At 36.8% G+C, this 25,733-nt stretch overlaps 1 protein-coding gene across 1 annotated transcript in view; it reads right to left on the bottom strand.

The window, feature by feature from the left end:
- LOC150085960 (dynein axonemal heavy chain 8-like) overlaps positions 1-25,733 on the bottom strand; it is a 1,559,705-nt gene that overhangs the window by 1,046,181 nt on the left and 487,791 nt on the right. The window contains exons 33-34 of the mRNA XM_090374756.1: positions 15,724-15,877; positions 6,755-6,918 (exon numbers count right to left, since the gene is read on the bottom strand). Coding sequence (XP_090230882.1) covers positions 6,755-6,918; positions 15,724-15,877 — 318 coding nt within the window. The remainder of the gene's footprint in view (positions 1-6,754; positions 6,919-15,723; positions 15,878-25,733) is intronic.

The following is a 25,733-nucleotide window of genomic DNA, read 5'->3' as shown; positions in this document are numbered from 1 at the left end:
AAATATTACAAATTTCTGAAAGTGATAAAGCCCAAGAAACCTATAGGGAAAAAGAAATTAGTCAAGAAACACTTGTTATGATGAATCGAAGGCGAAAAATGAAGAGCAAGGTAAACAATGACAAGGAAAAAATTGAGTATACTGAGTTATGCAAAGCCATTAGAAAGAGACACAGAAAGGACATAAGAAGATTTAACAAAGAAAAGTAGAACAAGCATTAAGGGAAAACAAAGGATTTAAATCAGCAGCCATGAGCAGTAATACAAAAAGACAAATGATACTGAAACTGAATAATATCGATGGTGTACTTATAAACAGAAGGCATAATTCAAATAGCAGAAGACTACTATACAGAATTATACAAGGAGCGAGGAAATGATGCCAGCAGTGGGGAAGATGGATTGCAAATTAGCAACACATACGACATACCCAATATTCTTCCTGATGAGGTAGAACATGCATTGAAGAAAATGAAGAATCAGAAAGCCCCAGGGGAAGATGAAGTTACTGTAGAGTTGTTAAAATTGGAAGAGACACAACACAAAAACTGGCAAGGCTCTTCACAAAGTGCATTTGAAAAGGTGTGATGCCTAAGCAGTGGAATAATGCAATCATAGTTTTGCTGCATAAGAAAGGAGATAAATCAGAAATTGGAAATTATAGACCAATTAGCTTGTTATCCCACAACTACAAGTTGTTCACAAGGGTCATTACTAACAGATTAGAAAGAATACTTGATGAGAATCAACCAAAAAACACCAAGCTGGCTTTAGGACAGGATTCTCAACTATGGATCACCTTCACGTAATATCACAGCTAATGGAAAAAGCAAATGAATATAAAACACCATTATGCCTGGCATTTGTGGATTATGAAAAGGCATTTGACTCCATACAGCATAAGGCATTGTTTCAGGCACTGGAAATTAAAAAAAAAAAAGTAAAGTGCAGCCATTATCAACCCACTGCAGGATGGAAGCCTCCTCAACAAATCATGCTGAGGGAAATGGACCATAATCTGCCACGCTGGTCCAGTGCGGGTTGGCAGATTGACCGTATTCAGCAGTCAGGGGCTTGAACCCCGGTCTACTCAAGAGCGTGTGCTACTGCACTCCCGCTCCTGCCCACTCGGCTACGGAGGCCATAAATACCCCACATATTATGATTTTGAAGAAAATATATGAGAATGCTACCTCCTTTATTAGACTAAACAAAGACAAAGTAGGAAATTTAAAATCGAAGAAAGATTAAAGAAAGGAGTCAAAAGATTTGCAGAAAGGAGTCAATGTGAATGGAGAGTACCTAAACCACTTACGGTTTGCAGATGACATTGTGGTCATAAGCCACAATTCCAAAGAATTAGAGTAAAATCTTAATCGGTTATGCACAGTTAGTAAGGATTTTGGCCTAAAGATGAATATGGCTAAAACAAAAGTAACGATGAACAAGCATGCCACAGAAAGGGAAATGATGATTGAAGGAGCAGTAATTGAAAAGGTGGAGTCACATACTTATCTGGGACAAGTTATTAGCTGTAATAATGATAAATGGCTGGAAGTCAAGAGAAGAATAAATTTTGGATGGATAGCATTCAGGAAATATAGTCACATACTGAAGAGCAATATCCCATTTGTCTGAAATTTAAAATAATGAACTAGTGTATACTCCCCACCATTACTTATGGAAGTGAAACTTGGGTACTCACCAAAAGAATGGAAGAGAAGCTGAGAACTGGTTAACAATGTTTCCAATGTTGAATATTTATATGCCTTCAAGAAATTTATTAAGCATAATAGATCGTTTGTACACATACGGATGATAGCTGTTGTAATGAAGGTACATACCCGTATTTGTCAGTTTCTGATAATTATTAAACTGAATGTTGTTAGTATGATGGGCGAGTGTAAAATTCAAGAAATTTAATGATTTTGTTTCAGAGTTCTCCATTTCAAGTGTGAACTCAGTCTCGAGTGAATGTTATTAAATGAATGTAAGATATCCTGAATAGTATTCGTATTAGTGATATATAGAATATCGTCCAAGTATCTCCCATAATACCTCACATTCGGTAAAAAAAGGTTCAAATATACACAATCAATCATGGAAAGGCAAATTTCCGATAAGAGACCGCTAAAGTTCCGGCCCATTCGTAATCCAAAGATTTGTTTATATATTTTATTGCAATTCGAGTTCAGCAATTCGTGCATAACATTACAAAATTTGCTTCAATCAGAAGTTCAATCGATTGAAAAATTTCTCTAATGGGAATTTTTGTGTGATTGATAGGCATTGTGTTGTTACTCAACACGTCCCATACTATATCTAGAGTACACACTGTTTACATTCATGTATAGGGATGTAACATCCAAGGAAAACGGTTATCACTATCGTGTGCTTTACAATCCTTCAAGCTATTGAATAGAGAATCATTGTATCAAGAGTCCAGAATATGTATGATAAATACGAGAATGAAACAACATTTAGCTTCAGAGCATGCGGCTAGAGCAGGTGAATCGGAATTAGCATTCCATGCCGTCAAAGATAATCACACCTTTTTATTTGACAAATCAAAACTACTTAGTATACAGAGGAATTACACTAATTATTAATCATGGAAATCAAATTACATGAGAATTCCAATAATGTACATCGGCCATTTCTCGTATTAGATTCATGGTCATTTGAGCGCATGCACCAAGATATTAAATAATCTCAAAGAGTTTAAGAAATTCCCATGTTCTGTGACCAAGACAGACCGTCGAAAAGCCCCAGTTCAATTAAGGAAGAGAAGTTTTTCAAAATTTGGTTGAATTATTTTAGCCAATTTAAAAATTTTAATTTTTATATGCTGCGATCATTTTAGTGGATTTAATGATTTTAATATTAGACAAGATGTCTTCTGACTCTCAGGGTTATGTGGTGGTGGTTTGATGTGTTGTGGTTGGGTTGGGAGATCTTGACTATCGACTGCAGATACATCAGACCAGTCATATGTCTGTGAGGGAAGGAAGCCATTGTGTAATAATTTTACGTCTGATTGAATTTAGGAGGGTATTGTAGTGAAGCAGTCTACAAAAAGCATTGAGGTAAATTCCTCTTTATTTCTGTATATTATGCAATAAAACATAAATACAGAATATGAATATCAATATACAGTATCAAGAAAATGCAAGAAATCTTACCTTAAAATTATAAAACCTTACAGTACACTGTATTTAGTATTATTTATAAACACAGCTTTCAGTGCTTTTAATTTTTAGACTGCTCAAAACCAATCTGAAAAAGTAGGAAATATAGTGTGAATCCAGCATTTTTATATGTCCAATTTAATTTCCAATGACAAATTTTTTTTGACAGATTTTCACTTCATGCACATTATTAGCACTATCCGACTCACTTGATATCTCTTTGAGGACATTTGGGTATTTGAAAAAAGAGAAGTTGAAGCTAATCACTCATATACAAAATGCATATAATATGTCAACCAGAACTGACTGAAAATCAAAACTAAACTGAAAACAGCATAGCTGAGAATGGTAAAAAAGGTAAAATATCTTACCATTTTAATCAAAATCAATCTTATAATGTCACAAAATGATAGTTCCTAAAGGGAAATTTTACAAAACACACATCGCCTCCGTAGCCAGGTGGAAAGGAGCAAAAGTGAGTAGAACTCTTGATTTGACCAGGGTTCGAGCCCATCACCACCAAATACGGAGGATGCAGAAAGGGCAGGGAATGACCACTGCATATTCCCAGAGCAATATGGCCTTAGTTGCCAATGCTCCTAAAAACCAAACAACAACAAAATGCACTTAAATAAAGTTCAGCAATTAAGAACCCCAGAGCATGTGGTCCTTTTTGCATAACAGCCCTGTCATGTAGGACTTATAAAGTCTATATTTTTGTAATATTAAAAAAAAAAGTGCATGAGATACCTAAAAATACCATTACAGCAGAAGTCTGTCTCAGCTCCCTTGACTAATCAATTATGCTTGTAGTGCTAATCTCTTGTTTTTCTTGCGCCTCCGTAGCCAGGTGGGAAGGAGCAGCAGTGCGTAGCACACACTTCTTGATTAGACCGGGGTTCAAGCCTGTCACCACCAAATACGGAGGATGCGGAAAGGTCAGGGAATGACCACCGCATATCTAGGAGCAATATGGCCTTAGTTGCTAATGCTCCAAAAAACCAAATAACAAACATCTTGTTTTTCAATGTTAAAATGAGATAATAGCCATAGATAACTAAATCTGAACTGTATGGGGTGAGGGAGCATCTTGCACCCTCATCCCCCTGTACTTTGCATTGTTTGATGTGCAGTGTGTAGTTATGCATTGTTGTGCTGTAAAATGACACAAAGTTTCATGAGTGTGAATGAATGATTAGCACTACTAGTTTACTATTTGTGGCAAAAAAGGACCAATTGCATCCCTCAAAAACCCAAAGACTATCTCCAAAACATTTTTCAAACAACATTCCTGTCCTTGTGTTTCACTCATCTTCGGAATAGAGGCATCCCCACATGAATCAAAAGTTGTCCACAGATTTGTATTGGTGCATTTCTCTTCCTTTTCAAGGCATCAGTCACTGCACACTAACTTTTAGAGAATAGCTGCCAATGATACACATTGGTAGCTATTCTCTAAAACTGCACGATAGTTCAGCCAAAGGCCAAAAAAATTATAAAAAAAAAGTAAAAGGGTCACCCAACAGGCAGATATTTTACCATTTTAATCAAAATCAATCTTATAATGTTAGAATTATAAAATTTTAAAATGTTGATTGCAACATATATATATGACATTATACATAAGAAATATAGAGAACATTTCAAATATATAGGAAATATATTCAAATTTATAGGACATGTTCCAATGTACAGAAAATATAGCAAAACCATAGGACAGTAGATGCACTGATAATAGATAGGAACACAAGTGGTTCACATGAGCCAGTTAGACATTCTTAATGGAGAGGGCAGTGGTGGAGAGATAACCCTGATATGCTACTACAAATTTGTGCAAAATTACTGCTCAATACTTTTGATAACAGGTTTAATGTTTAAGTTCCAAGACTGACTCAATTTAAAGAAATCTAAATGTTAGATTGAAAAACAAATTTTAGTATTTTTCAAAAAGATCATGCTTTGAGTAGCTACATGCTTGTGAGATCATTTGGAGAACCATTGTAAACTGACTGTTTTTAAACATATTTAAACTACCATCAATTCCCTTTCATATTTTTTTTTTAGTGTCCTCTACACCATCAAATAATTGTCCTTTCGCAGTATGGATTTTATTTCGGTGGAATAACACACAATGGGGAGTGGAGGCTTAGCTCCACAATCCCATGCATTCCTACAAATGTGGCTTATGGATTTTTTTAACCAAACAATCTCAAACTTGTTCACAATACTTTCTATTCAGTTTAACTAGGGGAACACATTTCTTAATTTCAATGATTGCCATGCTATTAAAGAATGATCACCATTATTTTGGGTTTTGATTTCAAGTATTTTTTAATTTCAATGATTTTCATGCTATCAAAGACATAATTGCCATTACTTTGGTTTTTGATTTCTGAAAATGAAAATTGTTTGTCTAAGAAGCATTCTATTCACCAACTTTGTCTCATTGTGGACTGTATTTCGAACAAGATGAGGTTTCATCACCCATTATGATCAAATCAAGCAAGGAGGGATAACACAAACAACCTGAGCATGCTTAACATGTTTGTATAAATTTCATTCATCACCCAAACAGTACAGAATGAACTTAAACAGATCATCCATTTGCATGATTTTTTTTTTTTTTGTTTTGTTTTTGTTATTTGGTTTTTAGGAGCATTAGCAGCTAAGGCCATATTGCTCCGTGGATATGCAGTGGTCATTCCCTGACCTTTCCGTATTTGGTGGTCATGGGCTCGAACCCTGGTCTAATCAAGAAGCGTGTGCTACGCACTGGCCACCTGGCTACGTAAGCGCTCCATTTGCATGAATTGTTCTCTCTTAATACAAAAAGAGTCATTTGATGATAAATGCGGGAACTTTTTACTATTTCTGAGGTTCAAAAGCATTGTTGGATTTTTACAGTGCTCACCACCTTCACAGGCAATCCTGAAACCTTGAAAACCAGTGAAAAAAACATGCAAGTGAAAACAGTAAGATAGATAATAAACCACTCAAAATTTCATTTTGTGCACTTCCACTTTGTAAACCGTGTTTCCTTGAAATTTTAAGGGTACCAAGTTAAGTGCTTTTATTTCAGCCATATCATATTAGTAAAATTTTGACATTTGGTTTTCTCAGACTTTATTTCTTCCCATTATACATACAATTCTCTCCACCTCTTCTGAGGTGCCTCCATAGCCAGGCGGGCAGGTGCAGCAGTGCGTAGCACATGCTTCTTGATTAGACTGGGATTCGAGCCCGTGAGCCACCAAATACGGAGGATGCGGAAAAGGTCAGGGAATGACCACTGCATATCCCCGGAGCAATATGGCCTTAATTGCTAATGCTCCTAAAAACAATAACAACAACAGCCTCTTCTGAAATAAGTGCAATTGACAACAATAACAACATAGTTCATAATATGTCACATAATAGGAGTCATACTCCAAAAATAGTATAAAATTCTTAAGAAACAATTTTTACGAATAGATATTTAAAAAGTGTGTGTGTGTGTGTGTGTGTGTGTGTGTGTGTGTGTGTGTGTGTGTGTGTGTGTGTGCGCGCGCGCGTGCGTGCACATCTTACCCAACTAAGGATTTCTGGCAGATTTCCAGTTCTTGTAGTAAGCGAGGCAAGTCTTCACTCAGTTGTACATCGACAGCACAGCATTCAACTACATTATTAACCTTGTGTGCTTTGTTCATAATTCCTACCCATGCAGCATCAATAGCCTGAAATTTTGCAGCTTCCTAAATTAAAGGCAATGAAAATAATTATTAATATATATATATATATATATATATATATATATATATATATATATAGATATTTTTTTTTTTTTTTTTTTTTGTACATGTTTTTTTATTGTTATGGGCAAACGTTTGTGTTCGGGATATCTGGGAGAACGATTTCCTGTCCATGCTAGTAGTGGCCCTGGACACAGTAGATATGTGTATCCATATCTAGTTAATCTTATAATTAATCTTGCACTTAACAAAGTAGTCTTATACTTAAACTTTTACTAATATAATCTTAAAGTTGTAGGTAACTAACTAGTATATGTGAAATGGTATCTAATCAGGATGCCACCCCATTTCACATATACAGCCTATAAGATTTCAATAGTTTCCTGTACATATATCCTTGTGGTGTGGTATTAAATAAGAAAATACAAAAAACACTTATACCGAAACCCCTAAAATAACTCAAATTCTGCTTCTTCTTCTTCTTCTTCTTCTTTGGTCCTTAGCTGGCGGCTGGAGGAGGCAGTTGGCCACGCAACCAGTACACTACTGTAGGTGCCGCACGGTTTCGGACTTGCTCTGTATGTTCTTACATGCTTTACAATCCGTGGCGTCAGTCCTGGCCTGATTAAGGCCGAGACGTCGGCTCTTCAGGTCATTTTCCACTTGCTTGGCCCATGTTTTCCTAGGTGCGGTCTGTTGAATGCTGCATTGGGTGGGTCGTTGTTTCCAAAGGAGTGTGGATGGTATTCTATTCGCGCCCATTCTACATATGTGGACAAACTATCTAAAGCCTTCACTTCTGGATTTGGTCGGTGATGGTTGGTTGCTGTTGGCATCTGGTGCAGATGGTATCATTAGCGATGCGGTCGCGAAGTGAGATGCCCAGGATCTGCCGCAGGCATCGCATTTGGAATACCTCAAGTTTGTTTAAATCTAGCTTGAGACAAATCCATGTTTCCGATCCATAAAGGAGAATGGGTAGGATCAAAGTCCGGAAGAGTTAGATTTTAGTCTTTGAGGAAATGTTGGTCCTCTTCCGCAGACACCATTTGAGCGAGGCGAACACAGTGGCCGCCTGTCCAATTCTGCTGTGGGTCTCCATGGTGGATGCAATTTTCTTTTCCTGGATCAGCAACCCAAGGTATTTAAAGTCGAGCACTTGCTCGATCTGGACACCTTCGAGATAGATGATGGCTTGTGACCCATCTGTTGTCAGGGCCTTTGTCTTATCAGCATTGATCTTCAACCCGTATGGCCGGGCAATGCAGGCTATGTCGTAGAGGATGTCCGTGGCTTCAGCGTCGTTTATGGCAAAGATAGCACTATCGTCGGCAAACATCAAGTCAGTCACATAGTGATCCTTGCCATATTGTATACCCCGTCTGTTGCTGAATGCTTGCCTCAAAATTGCATCGACCACGATGTTAAAAAGCAACGGGGAGGCCACATCCCCGTTGCTTTTTAGCAACGGGGATATGGCCTCCCCGTTACTATTTGGATGGTAAATTCCTCAGATAAATCGTTCTGGATGCGCACCTGGCTGGTTAAACCGTTGTATGCAGTTTGGAGGAGTGTGATGACTTTTCGAGGTACATGTTCAACCTCTAGCAATTTCCATAAGGCGGGCCAGTGGACACAGTTGAAAGCAGACTTAAAGTCAATAAAAACAATGACGGTTCGCTGTCCACACCGGATCCTCTCCTCCATCAGTTGACGGATGGCGAAGATTTGATCACAGCATCCTCGCCCAGGTCTAAATCCCACCTGTTCTTCTCGACTGGTTTTCTCGCGAACTCAAATTATATATATATATATATATATATATATAAACATGTAAACATAGATAAGTCTGAAAAAGTTTGCATAGATGCAGGTGAAAATTGCACAAAGTGCCAAGGACTAGAAAGATTATTTCAAAACCTCTTTCCCACTCTGAAAATTATATATTTTTTAGTCTTATCCATATTTTTGTCTTAATAATTTTCATATCATTAGCACTGCGTTGGGACTACCTTGTCCATACTGCAAAAGGATGTGCTAATCTTTTTCTTTTTTGCTTTTTGACTTTATTTCACATTACTTCTAGTGTTATGGACAAGTATTGAAACAGTTTCTGATACATGGTTCGGTGTAGCACTGAAGGATATAGAGCTGTTGGAACGAGTACAGAGAAGGGAAACAAGATTAGTGAATGGAACAAAGGGTTGCTCTTACAAAGAAAGGCTTAAGTTTTGCAAATTACAGTGTCTGGAGACTAGGCACCTGCAAGATGATCTGATTGAGGTGTATAAAGCCTTGAATATTTTGAGCATGCTCAATGCTGACAGGATTCTTCCTCTTGCTCAGAATAATCACCTGAGAGGGCATAAATTCAAATTGAGGAAAGACAGATGTGCGGAAGTTTGCCTTTAGCCAGAGGGTAGTTGGTTGGTGGAACAGACTTCCATCACTTGTTGTGGAAGTTAATAGCATAAATAAATTTAAGGTTGAGCTGGACAAGTATTTGGAATGAATGGAGGGGTGAAGTGGAAGTGGTTTTTTTTTTTTTTTTTTTTGGCTGATGCTGTATAAGCTTGCTTTCTTGCATCATGTGCCTCTACTAATGCTAATGACCTAATCATATATCAATTTTTATTTCTGCTGACATCAGTCTTTGCATTTTTGCCTTCCCTGTATTTGCCCACACATATCTGACGGCAGCTCTACCACCTTTTATTTTATTTGATTTTACTTTATTTGTTTAATCATTTGGTATTAATAATTTTGCTTTACAGTTCCTTCACCTCCAAATTGGCATTGCAATTCGGGCAATTTGGAGGTGAAGTTATGATGAATTTTCTTAATTCATCATAACTTTTAGGATATTAACATTCTTTTGCCTTTTTCAAATTTACATTACTTCTTTTTTCTACTATCCTTACCCTTCTAGTCCTTGGCACTTTGTGTAATTCTCACCTCCATCTATGCAAACTTCATCAGACTTATCTATGCTTACATGCTTATATACTTCTGCATCCTTTACTGCTGCTTTGCACATTTTGGTGCATTTGTCATACCTTGTTTATTCATTTTTGTTTTTCCCATCAACTGTAACTTTGACTTTAAATTACATTTAATATATATATATATATATATATATATATATATATATATATACAGGGTGATTCACTACCAGTGCGACAAACTTGCAGGAGGTGTAGGGGGCACAAAGACGAATCGGAATCACATAGCATTGCAAGGTCCGAAATGCCTTCATCATGCGGTAGAGGATGTTGAACGGGAGGTCGTGTGAACAGCGATCCCACTGGAAGTCAGCATTTGCGAACCGGTTCCCGAGGCAGTAGGATGGACGAGTATTCAAACGTTGATCTGGCCGACATGCACCTCGCATAAGGAGCTGCGGACTGTAACGGGCGTGCCGCTCTATGCTTGTACCAGGAACGTTTCCCACACAGGCGTGCTCCTCATCATACAATTTTCGCACGTGTGCACAGAAAGTTACGTGAGACTGGCTGTTTCACGAGAGGTACCGTGAATCGAGAGCTAACGATGAGGACGCCAGACAATGAGGCGAATGTCCTACGTCTTGCAGAAGGCAATCCGAGTATGAGTACTCGAGCGATAGGCCAATGATTGGGTATTTCCCAATCCACTGTATGGAGGATACTGTCAACAAACCAAATGAGTTCATACCATCTGCAACGCGTCCAATCATTGGAGCCTGCGGATTATCCACTCCGGAGGACTTTTGCTACTTGGTTTCTTCAACAGAAACGGTTCGCAAATCCTGACTTCCAGTTCAACGTCCTCTACCGCATGACGAAGGCTTTCGGACCCTGCAATGCTATGTGATTCCGATTCATCTTTGTGCCTTCTACACCTCCTGCAAGTTTGTCGCACTGGTAGTGAATCACCCTGTATATATTAACAAAATGTAACAGAGTTCCTTGTGCTTTTTATAATTATAATATTTAAAATAAATTCGATTCAGCCCCACATGAACAATCACTGTATAAACTGCCCCAAATCAGCCCCAAAGGGTCTCATTTGGATCTTCATTCTTCCAAATATTCATTAATGATATTGATGTGGGTATTTCAAATTTAATATATAAGTTTGCTGATGACACAAAGTTGGCCAGGGTAGTTAATAACAGTAATCAGGGTTTGCTAATTAGACAAGGCAGATAAATTATTTGAACAGGCTGAAAAATGGCAGCTGAGGGTAAATATTCGAAAATGCAAAAGTCTTGCATTTGAGCAGCAGTAATTCCAGAGTAACATTCTATTTTGGTAATCCAAAACTGAGGATTGTAACTAATGGTAGTAATTATAGAACCTGATCACACCTTGAATATTGCATACAGGCTTAGAGACCTTCGGGTACAGAGAAGTGCAACAAGATTTGTTGCTCAGGTTTGGCTATGGAGTTACCTCTACTGGGAGTTTAAGGCCTTAAAAGGTTTGAGTAAACTAAATGGCAAGGGTATTTTAATGCTTAGTCACATGACATAATAGGTATCATATATTTAAATTGACAGCAGATAATTGTAGACTGTTCCCCAAAATTTTCCTTTAATAAGAGTAACTGACAGTTTGAATAAATTATCATGGAAGTTGGAAGTACATAAATTTAAGGAGGGAAAGTGACATTGGTTACTATACTTTATTTTTTTTTAAACTTAATTTCAACTTTATTTTATTTTATTTTATCTATTTTTTGGCAAAAAAGCTCACATAAGCTTGCTTCCTTGTATCATTTTGCAAATACTATTACTAAAATTTTCATGGTCAAACTTGTGCTAAAAAAGTTGTCGCACATTAAAGTCAAAAAATATTTTAAAAAAGAGAGAGACAGAGAGTACTATAATATTAATAGCATATTATCAAATGCAGAACATCACTAGTTATATTAACTTGTTGAATTGAAAAGAAAAAAAATAATAATAATAAATAAAGGATGGTCACAGAAAGTATTCTCCTTTTTTCAGTAGAATACTTCCTCAATTTTGTTTTTTTTATCATTAACATATTTACTTCATACATAATAATAATAAATAAAGGATGGTCACAGAAAGTATTCTCCTTTTTTCAGTAGAATACTTCCTCAATTTTGTTTTTTTATCATTAACATATTTACTTCATACATAATAATAAAGCAAAGGGTCATTAATAAGTCAAAAAAAAAAAAAAAAAAAAAAAAACAGCAAAAATTTTTTCCTGTTTAGTCCTGGAACAGGTAGGACATCAACCATCATGGGCACTTGACAAGTTTATGGTAGCCTCCTTAATAGAGAAAATATTGTCTCTAGGAAAGGAAAAAGAAAAATCAAGTCAAATTACCTTATACATGAATTTATCTACACCCCCCCCCACCCCAACACCAATATGTCCTGAGTAATGATGGAAAAAATAAAGTCTGTGGGCCAACAGTAGCATATTGATGAAGATCCTGACATGCAGGTACTTGCTGCTCTTTGTAAAGGTCATCTGAGAAGATGCAAGGCACAAACTTGGTTGAAATTCATCATTACAAAATCTTGTGCTAAAACTGATTGGCAAGTTTCCCATAAGAAATACCAATTTCACTAGCAGCATCAAGAACAGTTATGTTTGTGATCTGATCAGGTCTAATCAGATCATAAAAACAAGCACCTCTGTGGGGAGGAGGAGAGGGCAAAGATATTGTCTTCAAACAAGTAATGCTCTTTAAACTTTGTGAAAAGATTTTAACTCCTTTGAGTTCAAATACATAACATTTAAAATCTTCAAATGACACAAAACATCTCCAAAAGCTGTTGTTAAAACTTCATGGGTTTCAAATGCATTTTCCCTAATTTTTAACAAAATTTAATGCAAATTCATTACTTGGTAAAATCTTTCATTATAAAATGCAATGAAATACAAAATCTTGTTCAACACATTCTAATACTAAGTGGGTATTTATCTATTATCCTCCTACCAGGATACAGTAGTTAATTATCTTCCTACCATGTATATTTATATACACACATCTCTCTCGATCTCTCTCTCTCACTCTCTCTCTCTCTCTCTCTCTCTCTATTTATTTATTTATTTATTTATCTATAGTCTGAAGTTGTGAAATGCACGTCAGTTTCACTCCTCGCATTGGATTCAGATACAGAACTGGACCAATCTCTTCTCCATATTGAAGTGCATATCTACAATCTTATAAGTATTAATATTACTATTAGCCCTATAGTACAAGAAAGCCACAGGCAAAAAAAAAAAAAAAAACAGAAATAAAAGATAAAATAACAATGTAGGTAAGAAAATACAAAACAAATTATGCACTTCCCTCTTCACATGATCTTTAATCTTCTTCAAGCTGTCAGCCTCTTTTAACCAGTGAATCTTTGATTCCAATAATCAAAGATTCACTAATTAAAAGAGAACTTCCTACAAACTAGGTCTAAACCCCTTCTCCTGTAATTCGGATTTATGGCCTCTAGTTCTGTAATTCTTTATAACAGTGAAAATTCTGCCTTCATTCATTTAATAATCCCTCTCAGAGCCTTATATACCTCAATCAGGTTCTCCCCTCTAAGATGACTGCTTGCCAAGCTCTGTAGCCCACATAATCAAAATCTTTCTTTGTATGAAGATTAATTACTATATTTAATAACCACTAATATACCACATGAAATTAATAACACAGTTTATTAAACTTATCACCCAAACCACTATACATTTAAAGTGATGCTTCAGGCATCTTACTGATACCATCATCAGATCGTGCAATCGTCAAGCAGGATTCTGTCAGCAGAATCCGGCTTGATGATTCTACCAGAATCTGATGTGCATGCTGTTCTGATAGCATACATCAGGTTCAGCAAGCAGGAGTCTGTCAGTAGCATGGTCTGATGATGGGTATCGGTAAGATGCCTGAAATATCATCTGAAATGTATAGTAGTGTGTGCAATAAGCTTAATAAACTATATTAATAATTTCACGTTGTACATGAGCGGTTATTAAATATAATAATTAATCTTCGCGGAAAACAATCATTAACATTCCCTAACTATATTATTTCTTTGTGTGGTTATCCTTTTGTCAATCTCACCATGCGAGTTGCCCATCTTTAGACCCTTTCATGAAGCTCAATGTCCTTTTAAGCTCTGATGTCCATACTTAAACATAATATTCCAAATGCCTTATACGGTGAGATTATGACCTCCCCATCTCTACAAGGTATCATTCAAAAAATCATCAATAGGACATCATGGGCTTCGCTGGCCATCTGTTTACACTGCTTCATATCATATAAACTCCAGGGGGCTTACATCTGGTGAGTACTGGCCTGGCACACTCAGGGTCCTGAGCTGGATATTAGCATTCTTCTCTTTTTGGTGATGCCTTTCAACTCAACTCAACTCAACTCTCTCTCTCTCTCTCTCTCTCTCTCTCTCTCTCTCTCTCTCTCTCTCAATGGTGCAGCAAAAGACTCATGCTTCCTTGCACCATATGGCTAATAATAATAATATATGGCCATATCATAATTCCCTGATCACTTTCTATCTCTGCTGTTTTTAATTCAACCAAGTGTATAAGTTATTTTAGGGTTACTATTCCCCAAGTGCAACACCGTGCCATAGTCGTAAAATGAGCACAAGCAGGGAGTATGCTGTGCACATTAAGTGCTACGACTGGCAATAGAAACACTGAGGAGTAGGAGCTATGAAGTGGAGTAACATAAATGATATTGTATAACCTCACAGGTCCTCGTTCCCATCCCCTCAGCTTGCACAAAATGGATAACAATATGAATGGACAAAAAAAACAGATCCTGATGTGATACGAGGGGGTATCGAAAAAGTTTGTACCCTAACCTAGATAAAACATCAATAAGAAGATGCTGTTTTTAATATAAATTGTCTACATATTCAATAACTAACATGAGAAATTTCATTCCTGTAGGTACATCAGAGGTGGAGCCCAGAATTTGAGGAAGAACACTATGGTTGACAAAGTGGAGTATCGGGCAGTGATGAAGTCCCTACATTTGCAGGGCAAGAAAGCTCAGGAAATTGACAAAGAAATGAAAGCTCTGTACGGTCAGAACTGTCCATCCTATGACACTGTATAAAAGTGGAAATGGGAGTTCCAGTGCCATCATACAAGTGTCTTTGACGAGCCAAGAGAAGGAAGACCATCAACATGCACAGACAGTGTGATGGTTGCAAAGGTTGAGCAGCTGGTGCTGATTGACATAGGCATTACAATTCATTTCATCGCAAATGCAGTGGGAATTAGTTGTGTGTCTGCCCACAGCATTTTACATGACCATCTGCACAAGTCTAAGGTCTCCGCATGATGGGTTCCAAGACTACTGATGTCTTTGTAGAAGAATTGTCGAATGCAGTGTTCTTGCCAACTGTTCGATTTGTGTAATTCTTTGAACTACTGCAGCACCCACCCTATTCTCCTAACCTAGCACAGTCAGACTTCTTCCTGTTTTGAGAAATGAAGAAACCACTGCTTGGACGCCACTTTGATTCATCTAAGGAAGTCATCAATGAAGTGGAATCATGGTTTCAGGCAAAAAGTGCGGACTTCTATGATCAAGGCATTAAACAACTGATTCATAGATCGGAGAAATGTGTTGCTATATATGGAGAGTACATAGAAAGGATTAAAGTTCCTGTGAAATTTCACCTTTCTAGGGCTTTTATTTCTAGGTAAGGGTACGAACTTTTTGATATCCCCTCGTACAGGCTAAACTAAAACAATGATTTTATGAATATCAAATAAATCAAAGATAAAGAAATAAAAACAAAATACTGCTGACCTCTGGCAACTGTTTTGCTATATCACCTCCTACAAAAACTGCTTCTAGATAGACCCATAAATTTTGGACTAGCAGCCAACGTTCTAGAACATCAGTTGTTATTGTCAGATAATTTACCCACAACTGAATATCTTCTTTCATTGCAGCACTATATCTATTGGTAAAAATAACAAATAAATTATTAATTAATGTCACAATGAAATTATAATTTACAATCTGTCTAAATGTTCTTCTGGAGAGATTAAAAAAGTTAGGTAATCTAACAACTGTGTTACATTTCAGGAACTGTCATTTATCAAATTATCAAATAACATAAATTGTGGGTTAAAATCTTCTATACTGTGCTCAAGAATGTGTACCCCAATTTAAAACTTCGCATATTGTTCAAATGATGGGTAGCTGTGAAGTGTAGCAGTACCTCTTAACCAAGTGGTGCTTGTATTATTGTATCATTTCTAGAAAAAGATTTTCTTTCTTTTTTTCTGGGTGTTTTTTTTTTTTTTTTTTTTCCTGCTTGGAATATACTAATGCTTGACTTTTTTCAAATAGGGAAGGGATGCCCTTTATTGCCAAATGTTAATTAAATCAAAATTATTATTATTATTTTTTCCAAACAATTTGTACCTCCCATAATTGGCAATTTAAACAGCTACCCTATAAGTACATATCAGAAACATGGAAATAAATTTAAACAATAAAAAAACATGCTTCTATTTACTTTGGCTTCATTGGTTGTTATTACTGATATATTACTAATACTTATTATTATTATTATTTTTTTTATTATTACTGATACTCAGGTAGCTGACAAACTGAATGAGTATTTTGCATCTACATTCCCAAATGAGGAATTCTGTGGGGAAGGGGAGACCAGAAGTTTATCAACTCTTAACAGGGAGCTAAGTTTCAATAGCAAAAGCTTAATTTATGGTACTCACCTTGGACGATCTGCAGTTGTTATTTGGGTGAATGAATAGCTAAATTTTTTGGGTTTGGGCAATTTAAAGTTAAATAGATTGATTGGTAAGTTTTACGGGATGAGAATAAATTAATTAAAATTTATTAAAAACGGAATTAAAATATGTGTAAGGAAGCAGAAGGGCACGATTCCATCCCTGGTTGTCATAAAGAATTAATTAATTAAGAACTCTAAAATAAATGTGAAACAGATATGACCAATAGTAATAACGATAGACTTTCGTTTTGTTAAAAACGTCTTCAGTTGGCATAACTGCTCCAATTGATACAACTGAAATCTAAAAATACGATGACAAAATTAACTCCATTCTTGTTAAGATGATCTTGAATACTTCTTTAACCACTGCCTCTAGTATTCTGCCTGGAACAGAAATAAAGATTACAGGATAGATGTATACTGCATTTAATACTATTAAAAAAAAAAAAAATCTCGGTGGGACCTGGAAAATTTTTTACCCCAGGGGCTCACATCTAGTGAGTATGGGCTTGGCAAACCCAGTGTCCTGAGCTGGATATCATTATTCTTCTCTTTCTTCGTGATTCCTTTCTACTTCTCTCTCTCTCTCTCTCTCTCTCTCTCTCTCTCTCTCTCTCTCTCTCTCTCTCTCTCTCTCACTATAAGAGAGAGAGAGAGGGGGGGGGGGGCTGACTCTCTTTAAAAATTACAGCTGTGAATTACAGGCTCCGAAAAAAGCGATGTGTTCGCCTTTTTATTTACCTAACTGTTATTTTATACTGTACTTTATACGTAGTCTTATAGTTATTGTTACGCTGATTATTTTTATTTTTAATTTAGATAAAGAGTTTTTGTAGATTACTACTTAATATACGTAAAACCGTTATTTCGTTCGAATCTTGCAGCCATTGTTTTTGTATAGAGTAGTAGGGAATTCAAATTTTTAATTGTGGTAACTAGGCAGCTCTAACGTATAATTATATAGCGTAATACGCATCGCTGCATTTAGGATTATATTAGATAGCGCAGTATTGACAATTAATTAATTAATTAAATTTATTGATGTTATTAATTTAAAATATCATGCCCCAGACTAGAGCAGCAAAACAACGGGAACAAAGTGGCAGGATTGCTGTGGGGGGGGGCAATTATCCAATGCATCACAGCCTAAAAAAATGTGCAACTTGTGAAATGTTTGCCAAACTCTCTGGTCTAGCCAAGGAGGATGTCTTTATGTGTGCCAGGTGCAGAGTGTCTAGAACTTAGGCATCAACTCAGCATTCTACTGGGCGTCTATCAGAGCTTGAGATGTAGGGTAGATGCCCTAGAAGAAATTAATATGAGGGGCCCGTCAAGCTCTCAGCTGCCTAACTCAACGCCAGAGCTCGCTCCTGGGCATCAGGCAACACAGCGGCAATCTCCAAGTCAGAATGCGCTGGTCCCAAAGGAACTAGTTATTGTTGGAGACTCTATTGTCAGGGAGACGGGGAACATATTGAGTAAAATGGATTGATGGAACAGGACCAGGATATGTCTGCAGGGGCAAAAGTTGATGACGTTGTAAAGCATATGTCACCTTTTAAGGGCACAAAAGGTGATATCGTTGTACAAGTTGGCACCAATGACATTAAGAGTAGGAGATCTGCAGATTTACTTAACAAGTACAGGTCACTTAAAAGTTATAGTATGTCTTAAAGTACTGTTTTATTGGACTAAATTCAAAAAATAGCAAGGGTTTAACCCCATAAAACACATCATAAATAGTAAGACACGTCTTGTCCTTCCTTATCATAGTAAGTGATGTCTGCAGGTACAGACATCACTCTTATTTTTTCCACTTATCAAACTCGGATCACTTTTCAATAAATATAAAGAAACACATAAATATCCAACAAGCGAAATAAATAATATTATTTCTTTAATAAAATGTCAACACAATTGTAAAGCCTGTTACATTGGTAGTACCACAACCAAGTTCGGTTGGTTCAACCCAATCATCCAATACCAGAGCATATTATCACTACAATAGCTTCAGAACTGGACAATCTAGCCCTGAACTTACTTTACATGCCCACTCCAACAACCATACTCCCTAAGTTGACTCAGCTATTACCATATTAAAATTAAAAAACAGTTACAAAATTTTACAATTCGAAGCCCTCATTATAGAATGGTTTCGTCACCACTCCGATCTGAATATTATAAATGTGAAACTCCCGTTCAATCTTTCTCCGGTTTGGAATCTCACCAATCTGAGATTCCCGCAAGTAACAAAGTGCATCATGGGATTACAAAATTCTTCTGAAATACAGTATGCGTTCCCTTTTAATTTAACTTGCCAAGTGAAGACATTTTTTAACGAAAGTCCTTCGTTACGACTTTTGGCTCATCCACTATTTAGAATCCCAATTTAACCCAATTTAATGACAACCAAGGACGGAGTTAATGCACTTCTACTTCCTTGCACATATTTTAATCCCGTTTCCATTATAATTACTATTTACCCACCCGTTAATTTAAGAACCAATTAACTTAAAGCTAGTCACCTCTTGCCATTCAAACCATAACAATTGCAGATCAATAAAGGTGAGTACTGAAAAATTAAGCCCTTGCTATTTTTTTAATCAAGTACGGGTCAATGTTGCAAAAAAGTCGTGAATTAGGGTTAAATTTGAATGTGTCTGCAATTCTGCCCAGACACGATAGGAGGGAGTACATGATCAGAGCCTTGTCAATCAATTCGACCCTGGAGGAAATGTGCAAGGCTCAAGGAGTAAAATTTTTTTCAGCCTGGTCTGTGCTTGTTAACAGGAGAGACTGCTTCTACAGGGATGGGATACACTTAAATAGAAAGGGTGCAAGAATATTTGCTGATGCTATCGAGGCAGTGTTAGGTGGGTCGGAAAACTGCTAGTTTGGGGGAAGGATTCACAGGCTAAAAGGTTAAAAGTAGCTGCAGGCAGAGGTGAAGGTGATTTTTGCACAACTTCTATTAGAATAAGTAGTGACCTGGGGCAAGGGGTGCTGGGGTTTCAGGGACTGATGGCAATCATCGTGAAACAGGGGGGTATATGGGATGTGCTAATGAAACGGGGGGGGTATGGAATAGCAAAGATGTGGTGTCACACAGATATAAGGAATGCAGAACTGGAATTTGGGGAGTACAATGTGAACAGAAAGGACAGGAAGGGAGGAGGTGGTATGCTGTTAATTAAAAAAAACATAAAATCAAAAAAAGTGCATCCAGTTGATATAGATGAACAGTGCACTGTTCAGTCAGTTTGGTGTGGCATAAGCACTACAAAAGCAAAAATAAGAGTAGGAGTGTGTTATAAGCCTAATGACTTGAATGAGTACAATGAACAATTGTACAGAGAAATAGAGTGGGCTAGTAAATCAGAATGCCTTATAATGAGCGATTTTAACTTTCAGATATTGACTGGAACTTGTGGATTGGTCACTCACACACTAGTAAGACTTTTGTGGAGATATTGGATGATTGTTTTCTGCAGCAGCATGTTCGAGAGGCAAGCAGAGAGGTTAATACTCTTGATCTGGTTATCAGAAGTGATCATTTGTATATTAAGAATTTGCAGATAAAGGAAACACTGTGGGATTTATTTAAAGATATAATTACCATCAGAGGTAAAGGAAAGGGTTTTTGCTTCCATAAAGGTAAGTAAAGTGGTCTCAGATAGTTTTTAAATTCTGTACAGTGGGATAAATTGACAATGTTACCAACAGTAAATTCTAAGTGGGAAGCATTCAAGGAATTAATCATGGAAGCTACTAAAAGTTTCATACCTATTAAGAAATATTGTTCAAGGTTTAGGGCTAAATGATTGTCAAATGAACTAATGAGACTTATGATAGAGAATAAAAATGCATGGGATGTATGTAAATTATCAAATGACTCAGAAGCCTATGGCAAATATAAGCTAGTCTGTAATCAGGACACAAAGGAGATTAGGCAGACAAGGGCAGATTACAAGAAATCTTTGGCAAAAGATGCTAAGAAAAACAGCAAGGATTTCTTTACTTATATAAACTCTAAAAGGAAGGGGATGAATCTCATTGGTCCACTGGATATCGATGGTTCAGCTGTTGATGATCCTGTTCAGATAGCAAACAAACTGAATGAGAATTTTGCATCTACATTCACACATGAGGAGTTATTAAGGTTTGAAAATGGCAGAAAGTTATCAAATTGTAGCAGGGTACTTAATGATTTTGTAATAACTGAGAGCAAAGTGGGGGAGAAATTGTTGAAGTTAAACATAAGAAAAGCACCTGGGGTGGATGGGATCTATCCAGTTATATTAAAGGAGGTGGCAAAGCAACTAAGCAAACCCTTAGCCATAATTATGAGAGCATCATTGGACTCAGGGGAGGTTCCCACAGACTGGAGATGTGCAAATGTATCCCCAATTCACAAAGGGAGATCGAAGGGTGACACGAGTAATTACAGACCAGTTAGTTTAACCTCTGTTCCGGGTAAAATAATGGAGTCACTGGTTAAAGATGCATTGCAGGATCATCTAGACAAGACTGCAGCAATAATTCAGACACAGCATGGGTTTGTTAAGGGAAAGTCTTGTCTGACAAATTTAATTGATTGGTTATTATGATGTGGTTACAAGGAAACTGGATGCAAAAAATAATTTTGATATCATATATTTGGATTTCAGGAAAGCTTTTGACACTGTTGCGCAGGAAAGACTATTGTAAAAATTGGGGCAGAATGGTATTAAGGGTAAGTTGCTACAATGGATAAGAGGATGGTTGAGTGGGAGAAGACAGGGGGTATTAATTAATGGGTGCTGCTCTTCGTGGACTAATGTTATTAATGGAGTCCCACAGGGTTCGGTTTTGGGTCCACTGTTGTTTTGTATATTTATTAATGATATCAGGCTTAGTGTCGAAGTTTGCAGATGATGCAAAGGTTGGCAGGGTTGTTAATGACAGTAATGGCAGTGTGCTACTGCAACAGGATCTAGATAATTTGGGCAGATGGGCTAAGAAGTGGCAGCTGAAGTTTAACCTTGACAAATGCAAAGTACTGCATATGGATAGAAGCAACCCCAGAGAAATGTACCAACTGTGTGGTACTACACTTAAGGTGGTAGAAAATGAAAAAGATCTGGGAGAAATTGTGCAGTGTTATGAAGTTTTCTGAGCAATGCAGACAGGCTGCCAGGACCGGTCATGGGGTTTTGTCAATGATATATATGAATTTTGCTAGCAGGGAGAAGGAGGTGATTGTCCCTCTGTATAAGACAATGGTGAGGCCGCGCCTTGAGTACTGCGTACAGGTCTGGAGGCCTCATTTTAGGAAGGATGTACATTTGCTTGAGCGTGTACAGAGAAGGGCAACAAGATTGGTGAGGGGAATGAAGGGATCCTCTTACCAAGAGAAGCTTAAGTTCTGCAAATTGCAGTGGCTGGAGACTAGGCATCTGCTCGGTGATCTGATTGAGGTGTATAAGACCTTGAATTGGTTTAGCACGCTGAATTCTGATGGGATACTTCCACTTGTTCAGATTACGAACCTAAGGGGGCATAAATTCAAATTAAGAAAAGACAGATGTAGAATAGATGTGTGGAAATTTGCCTTTAGCCAGCGGGTGGTTAATTGCTGGAACAAACTTCCATCTGTCATTGTGAAAGTTGATAGGTTAAATAAATTTAAGGAGGAACTGGACAGGCATTTGGAGGAAATGGTGTGATTTTTTTTTTTTTTTCCTTTTGGCTAATGGTGCATAAGCTCATACACTTGTTTTCTTGCATCACATGCCACTACTACTCCTACTACTACTTTCTTTCTTTCTCTCTCTCTCTCTCTCTCAGAGTAATGCAGGAATTTTTTGGCACTGCCCTCCAAAAAGTATTGAAATGTTTTCTTCCAAAATGCACATTGCCAACAATAAAGTTTGGAAGGAGTGAGTTTATGGTGCAGAATTATCAGGTGTATAGGAACCATGAATGATAATGGCTGCCTTAACATTTTAGATAATTTCATGCTGCTTATGTTCTTTGGTACAGACCCATGTGTTTCAGCATGATAATGGCTTATGCCAATCTGCTGGTGTTGTTTGAGAATGATTCATAGACATGAATGCATAAAAGTTAGATGGCTATCACAGAGTTCCTGAGAAAGCCAAATTTGAAGTTCTAGTCTACACATGATAACCACAGGAAACTTGAATGCAGTTTCTCAAACTACAGTTATTTCCTAAAGTAGCAGTTTCCCAAAGTAGGCCCCCTCAGAGTAATATCTATTTTGCATTAATTGCAGATTTGATTGGCTGTCGCTCTGTCTACCTTTCTAAATAGTATGAATCAGAGCTGTAATACTCAATATGTTCTACGTTGATAATAATATTAGTAAATTAATAAGAGGAGTTTACCTCAATATAGTACGTGGAACACTTCCGTATGATACCCTCCAGAAATTAAAACGGAAAAAACGAAAAAATCGACAACTTACCGGTACATTAAAGTAAAATATAAATAATTAAAGTAAAATATAAATAATTAAATAATCAATTTAACACAATTCAAAATCAATTCAAAACAATTAAAATTCAAATTAACGCAATTAAAAGAATCTAACAAAAATATTCAAAACGATTTTCCTTCCTGAAGCTGACAATGCTTTTCGACCGACTGTCGTGATCACAGGAATGAAAATTACCGAATCAGGCTAAACCTGCAACTTAAATAGTGATTATATGTCTTCGCGCATGCGCGTAAAGGTCCACGCATCGGAGATCAAATATGGCCGCCGAACATTAACAGAATTCTCATGTAATTTAATTTCAACGGTTTCTGCAATTAATAGTCGCGTATAATTACGTTGAACGTTAAGTATTTTGGCCTCGTTAAATAAAAAAGTATGTTTTTCGTTAATGGCATGAAAGGCTAATTCTGACGGTGCTGAACGAGAAGCACAAACTGAGGCTTCGTGTTGATTTACACGAATATTAAGAGAAAACCGCGTCGAACCCTGGTAAGACGAGTCGCAATCACCGCAAGAAATGTTGTATACTAGATCATTAATTTGTGTTGCGAACGCGGAAAGAACCGAGCGATTGTTCAGTATAGTGTGTAACTTCCGTATAGGCCTAGCTATAATTTTAAATTCGGTATCTTTAAAGAATCTGTTAAGTTGTTTGTGCCACTGTTCAACATATGGGACAGAAATAAAGTATTTTTTGATATTACTATTGTTGATTGGTGTAGTATTTTTTATCCTATCCTTAGCTTGTACCCTAATTCGATTTATTGTGTTAATGGGATAACCCCTGTTCAAGAATCTGCTAGTTAATATTTGTATTTCTGAGTCCAAAGCAGAATCCGTCGTTGAATATTTATAGGCATTTAGAAATTGATTAAAGATAATCGATCTTTTGTAGGTGAACGGGTGGTAGCTATTATAATGAAGAAGCATACCGGTGTTTGTGGGTTTTCGATAGATGCTAAATTGTATTTTGTTCGAGTCACGGGTAAGCGTGAAATTTAGAAAGTTTAATGACTTAGTATCCGTATCTTCCCTTTCCAATGTAAATTTGAGTCTAGAATGAATATTATTAAACGAATGTAAAATGTCTTGGATAGTACTACTATCAGTAATAACTAGAACATCGTCTAAATACCTCCCATAGTATGTGATACGGGGACGAAAAGGTGTCAAATGTATCTGCTCAATCGTTGAGAGATAGATCTCTGACATTAAGCCACTCAGGCTCAAACCCATTGGTAATCCAAAAATTTGTTTGTACACCTTGTCTCGAAAGGTGATGTAGTTAGCCTCAGCTAATAGTTTAATTAAGTGAAAAATTTCCTTAATGGGCAGCTTCGTATAATTAATCGGTGTCGAGTTTTTATTTAACATATCCCAAATAATATCTAATGTGTATTCAACGTTTACATTCGTATATAATGAGGTAACATCTAATGAGAATAAATTGTCATTGTCGCCGAGTCTACAGTCTTTAAGATTATTAAATAATGTATCGTAATTCTTAATCCCAAATTGTATAACCTGTCTAAAAGGTTTTATAATATTATATACATGTGTGGCTAAGGCTGAAAATGCCGAGTTCCTGTAGGAAACAATAGGTCGAATCGGAAATCCAGGCTTGTGTAATTTTACCTGACCAAAAAGTGCAGGAATATTGTATGTTCTGGACTTCAATTCCTTCAACTGAACCATAGTAATGTAGTCGTTTTTACGATATGTGGTTAACGTTTTATTGTATTGATTTACCAAATTGGTAAACAGGGCCGGGTCCACTTCACGATAAGTGGAGGTATCAGACACAACTGAATCTAACTTATTAATATAATCATGTTTATCTAGTATTACCACTGTATCTCCTTTATCTGCCCTCTGTATAATAATGTCCTTATTTTCTCGAAGTTCTCGTAAAGCTGAACTGTCATGTGTATTCAATTTAGAAAGTCGCGTTTCTTTTATGTTATTTACTACTTGGTTAACTTGTTGAATAAATACATCTTTTTGTGGAACACTACGAAGTCCAAATTCAATATCAATTACGCATTGTTTTTTTGGCAGCTTTCGAGGTGGTAAATTATAATTTAATCCTTTGGATAAAAGTGAAATCTGGTCCTGCGATAGTGTACACGAGGAAAGATTTGTAACCTGTTGATATGTTGGTTCGTTGGATACTGGGTGAGGGGGTGTTCGTGAACTAGCCGACATATTCTGTGGTAGTGCGTTATGTGTCTGTGGGGGGGAGGTCACCCAACTCGTGTGAACTTGGTCGCAAGCTCGTTTTTTCCGTTTTAATTTCTGGAGGGTATCATACGGAAGTGTTCCACGTACTATATTGAGGTAAACTCCTCTTATTAATTTACTAACCTTTCTAAATATACTCAGTCTTATTTGTGTGGTTTAGGAAATGAGAGGTTTGTTACACAGATTAATTAAGCAAAACCTGTTGAGAGATGATGAAGTGTCACTATTATTGCAATTATCTTTGTCTACAGTTTGACAACTCAAAGTATGGATGTCTAGATTATCACTTTAAACTTGTTTTAATTATCTAACAAT

The sequence above is a fragment of the Mastigoproctus giganteus genome, chromosome 5 (genome assembly GCF_048544385.1).
Source record: "Mastigoproctus giganteus isolate SK-2022 chromosome 5, ASM4854438v1, whole genome shotgun sequence".
Lineage (NCBI taxonomy): Eukaryota > Metazoa > Arthropoda > Arachnida > Uropygi > Thelyphonidae > Mastigoproctus > Mastigoproctus giganteus.
The sequence above is the reverse complement of the archived record's forward strand: the minus strand, read 5'-3'. Positions and strand labels throughout refer to the sequence as shown.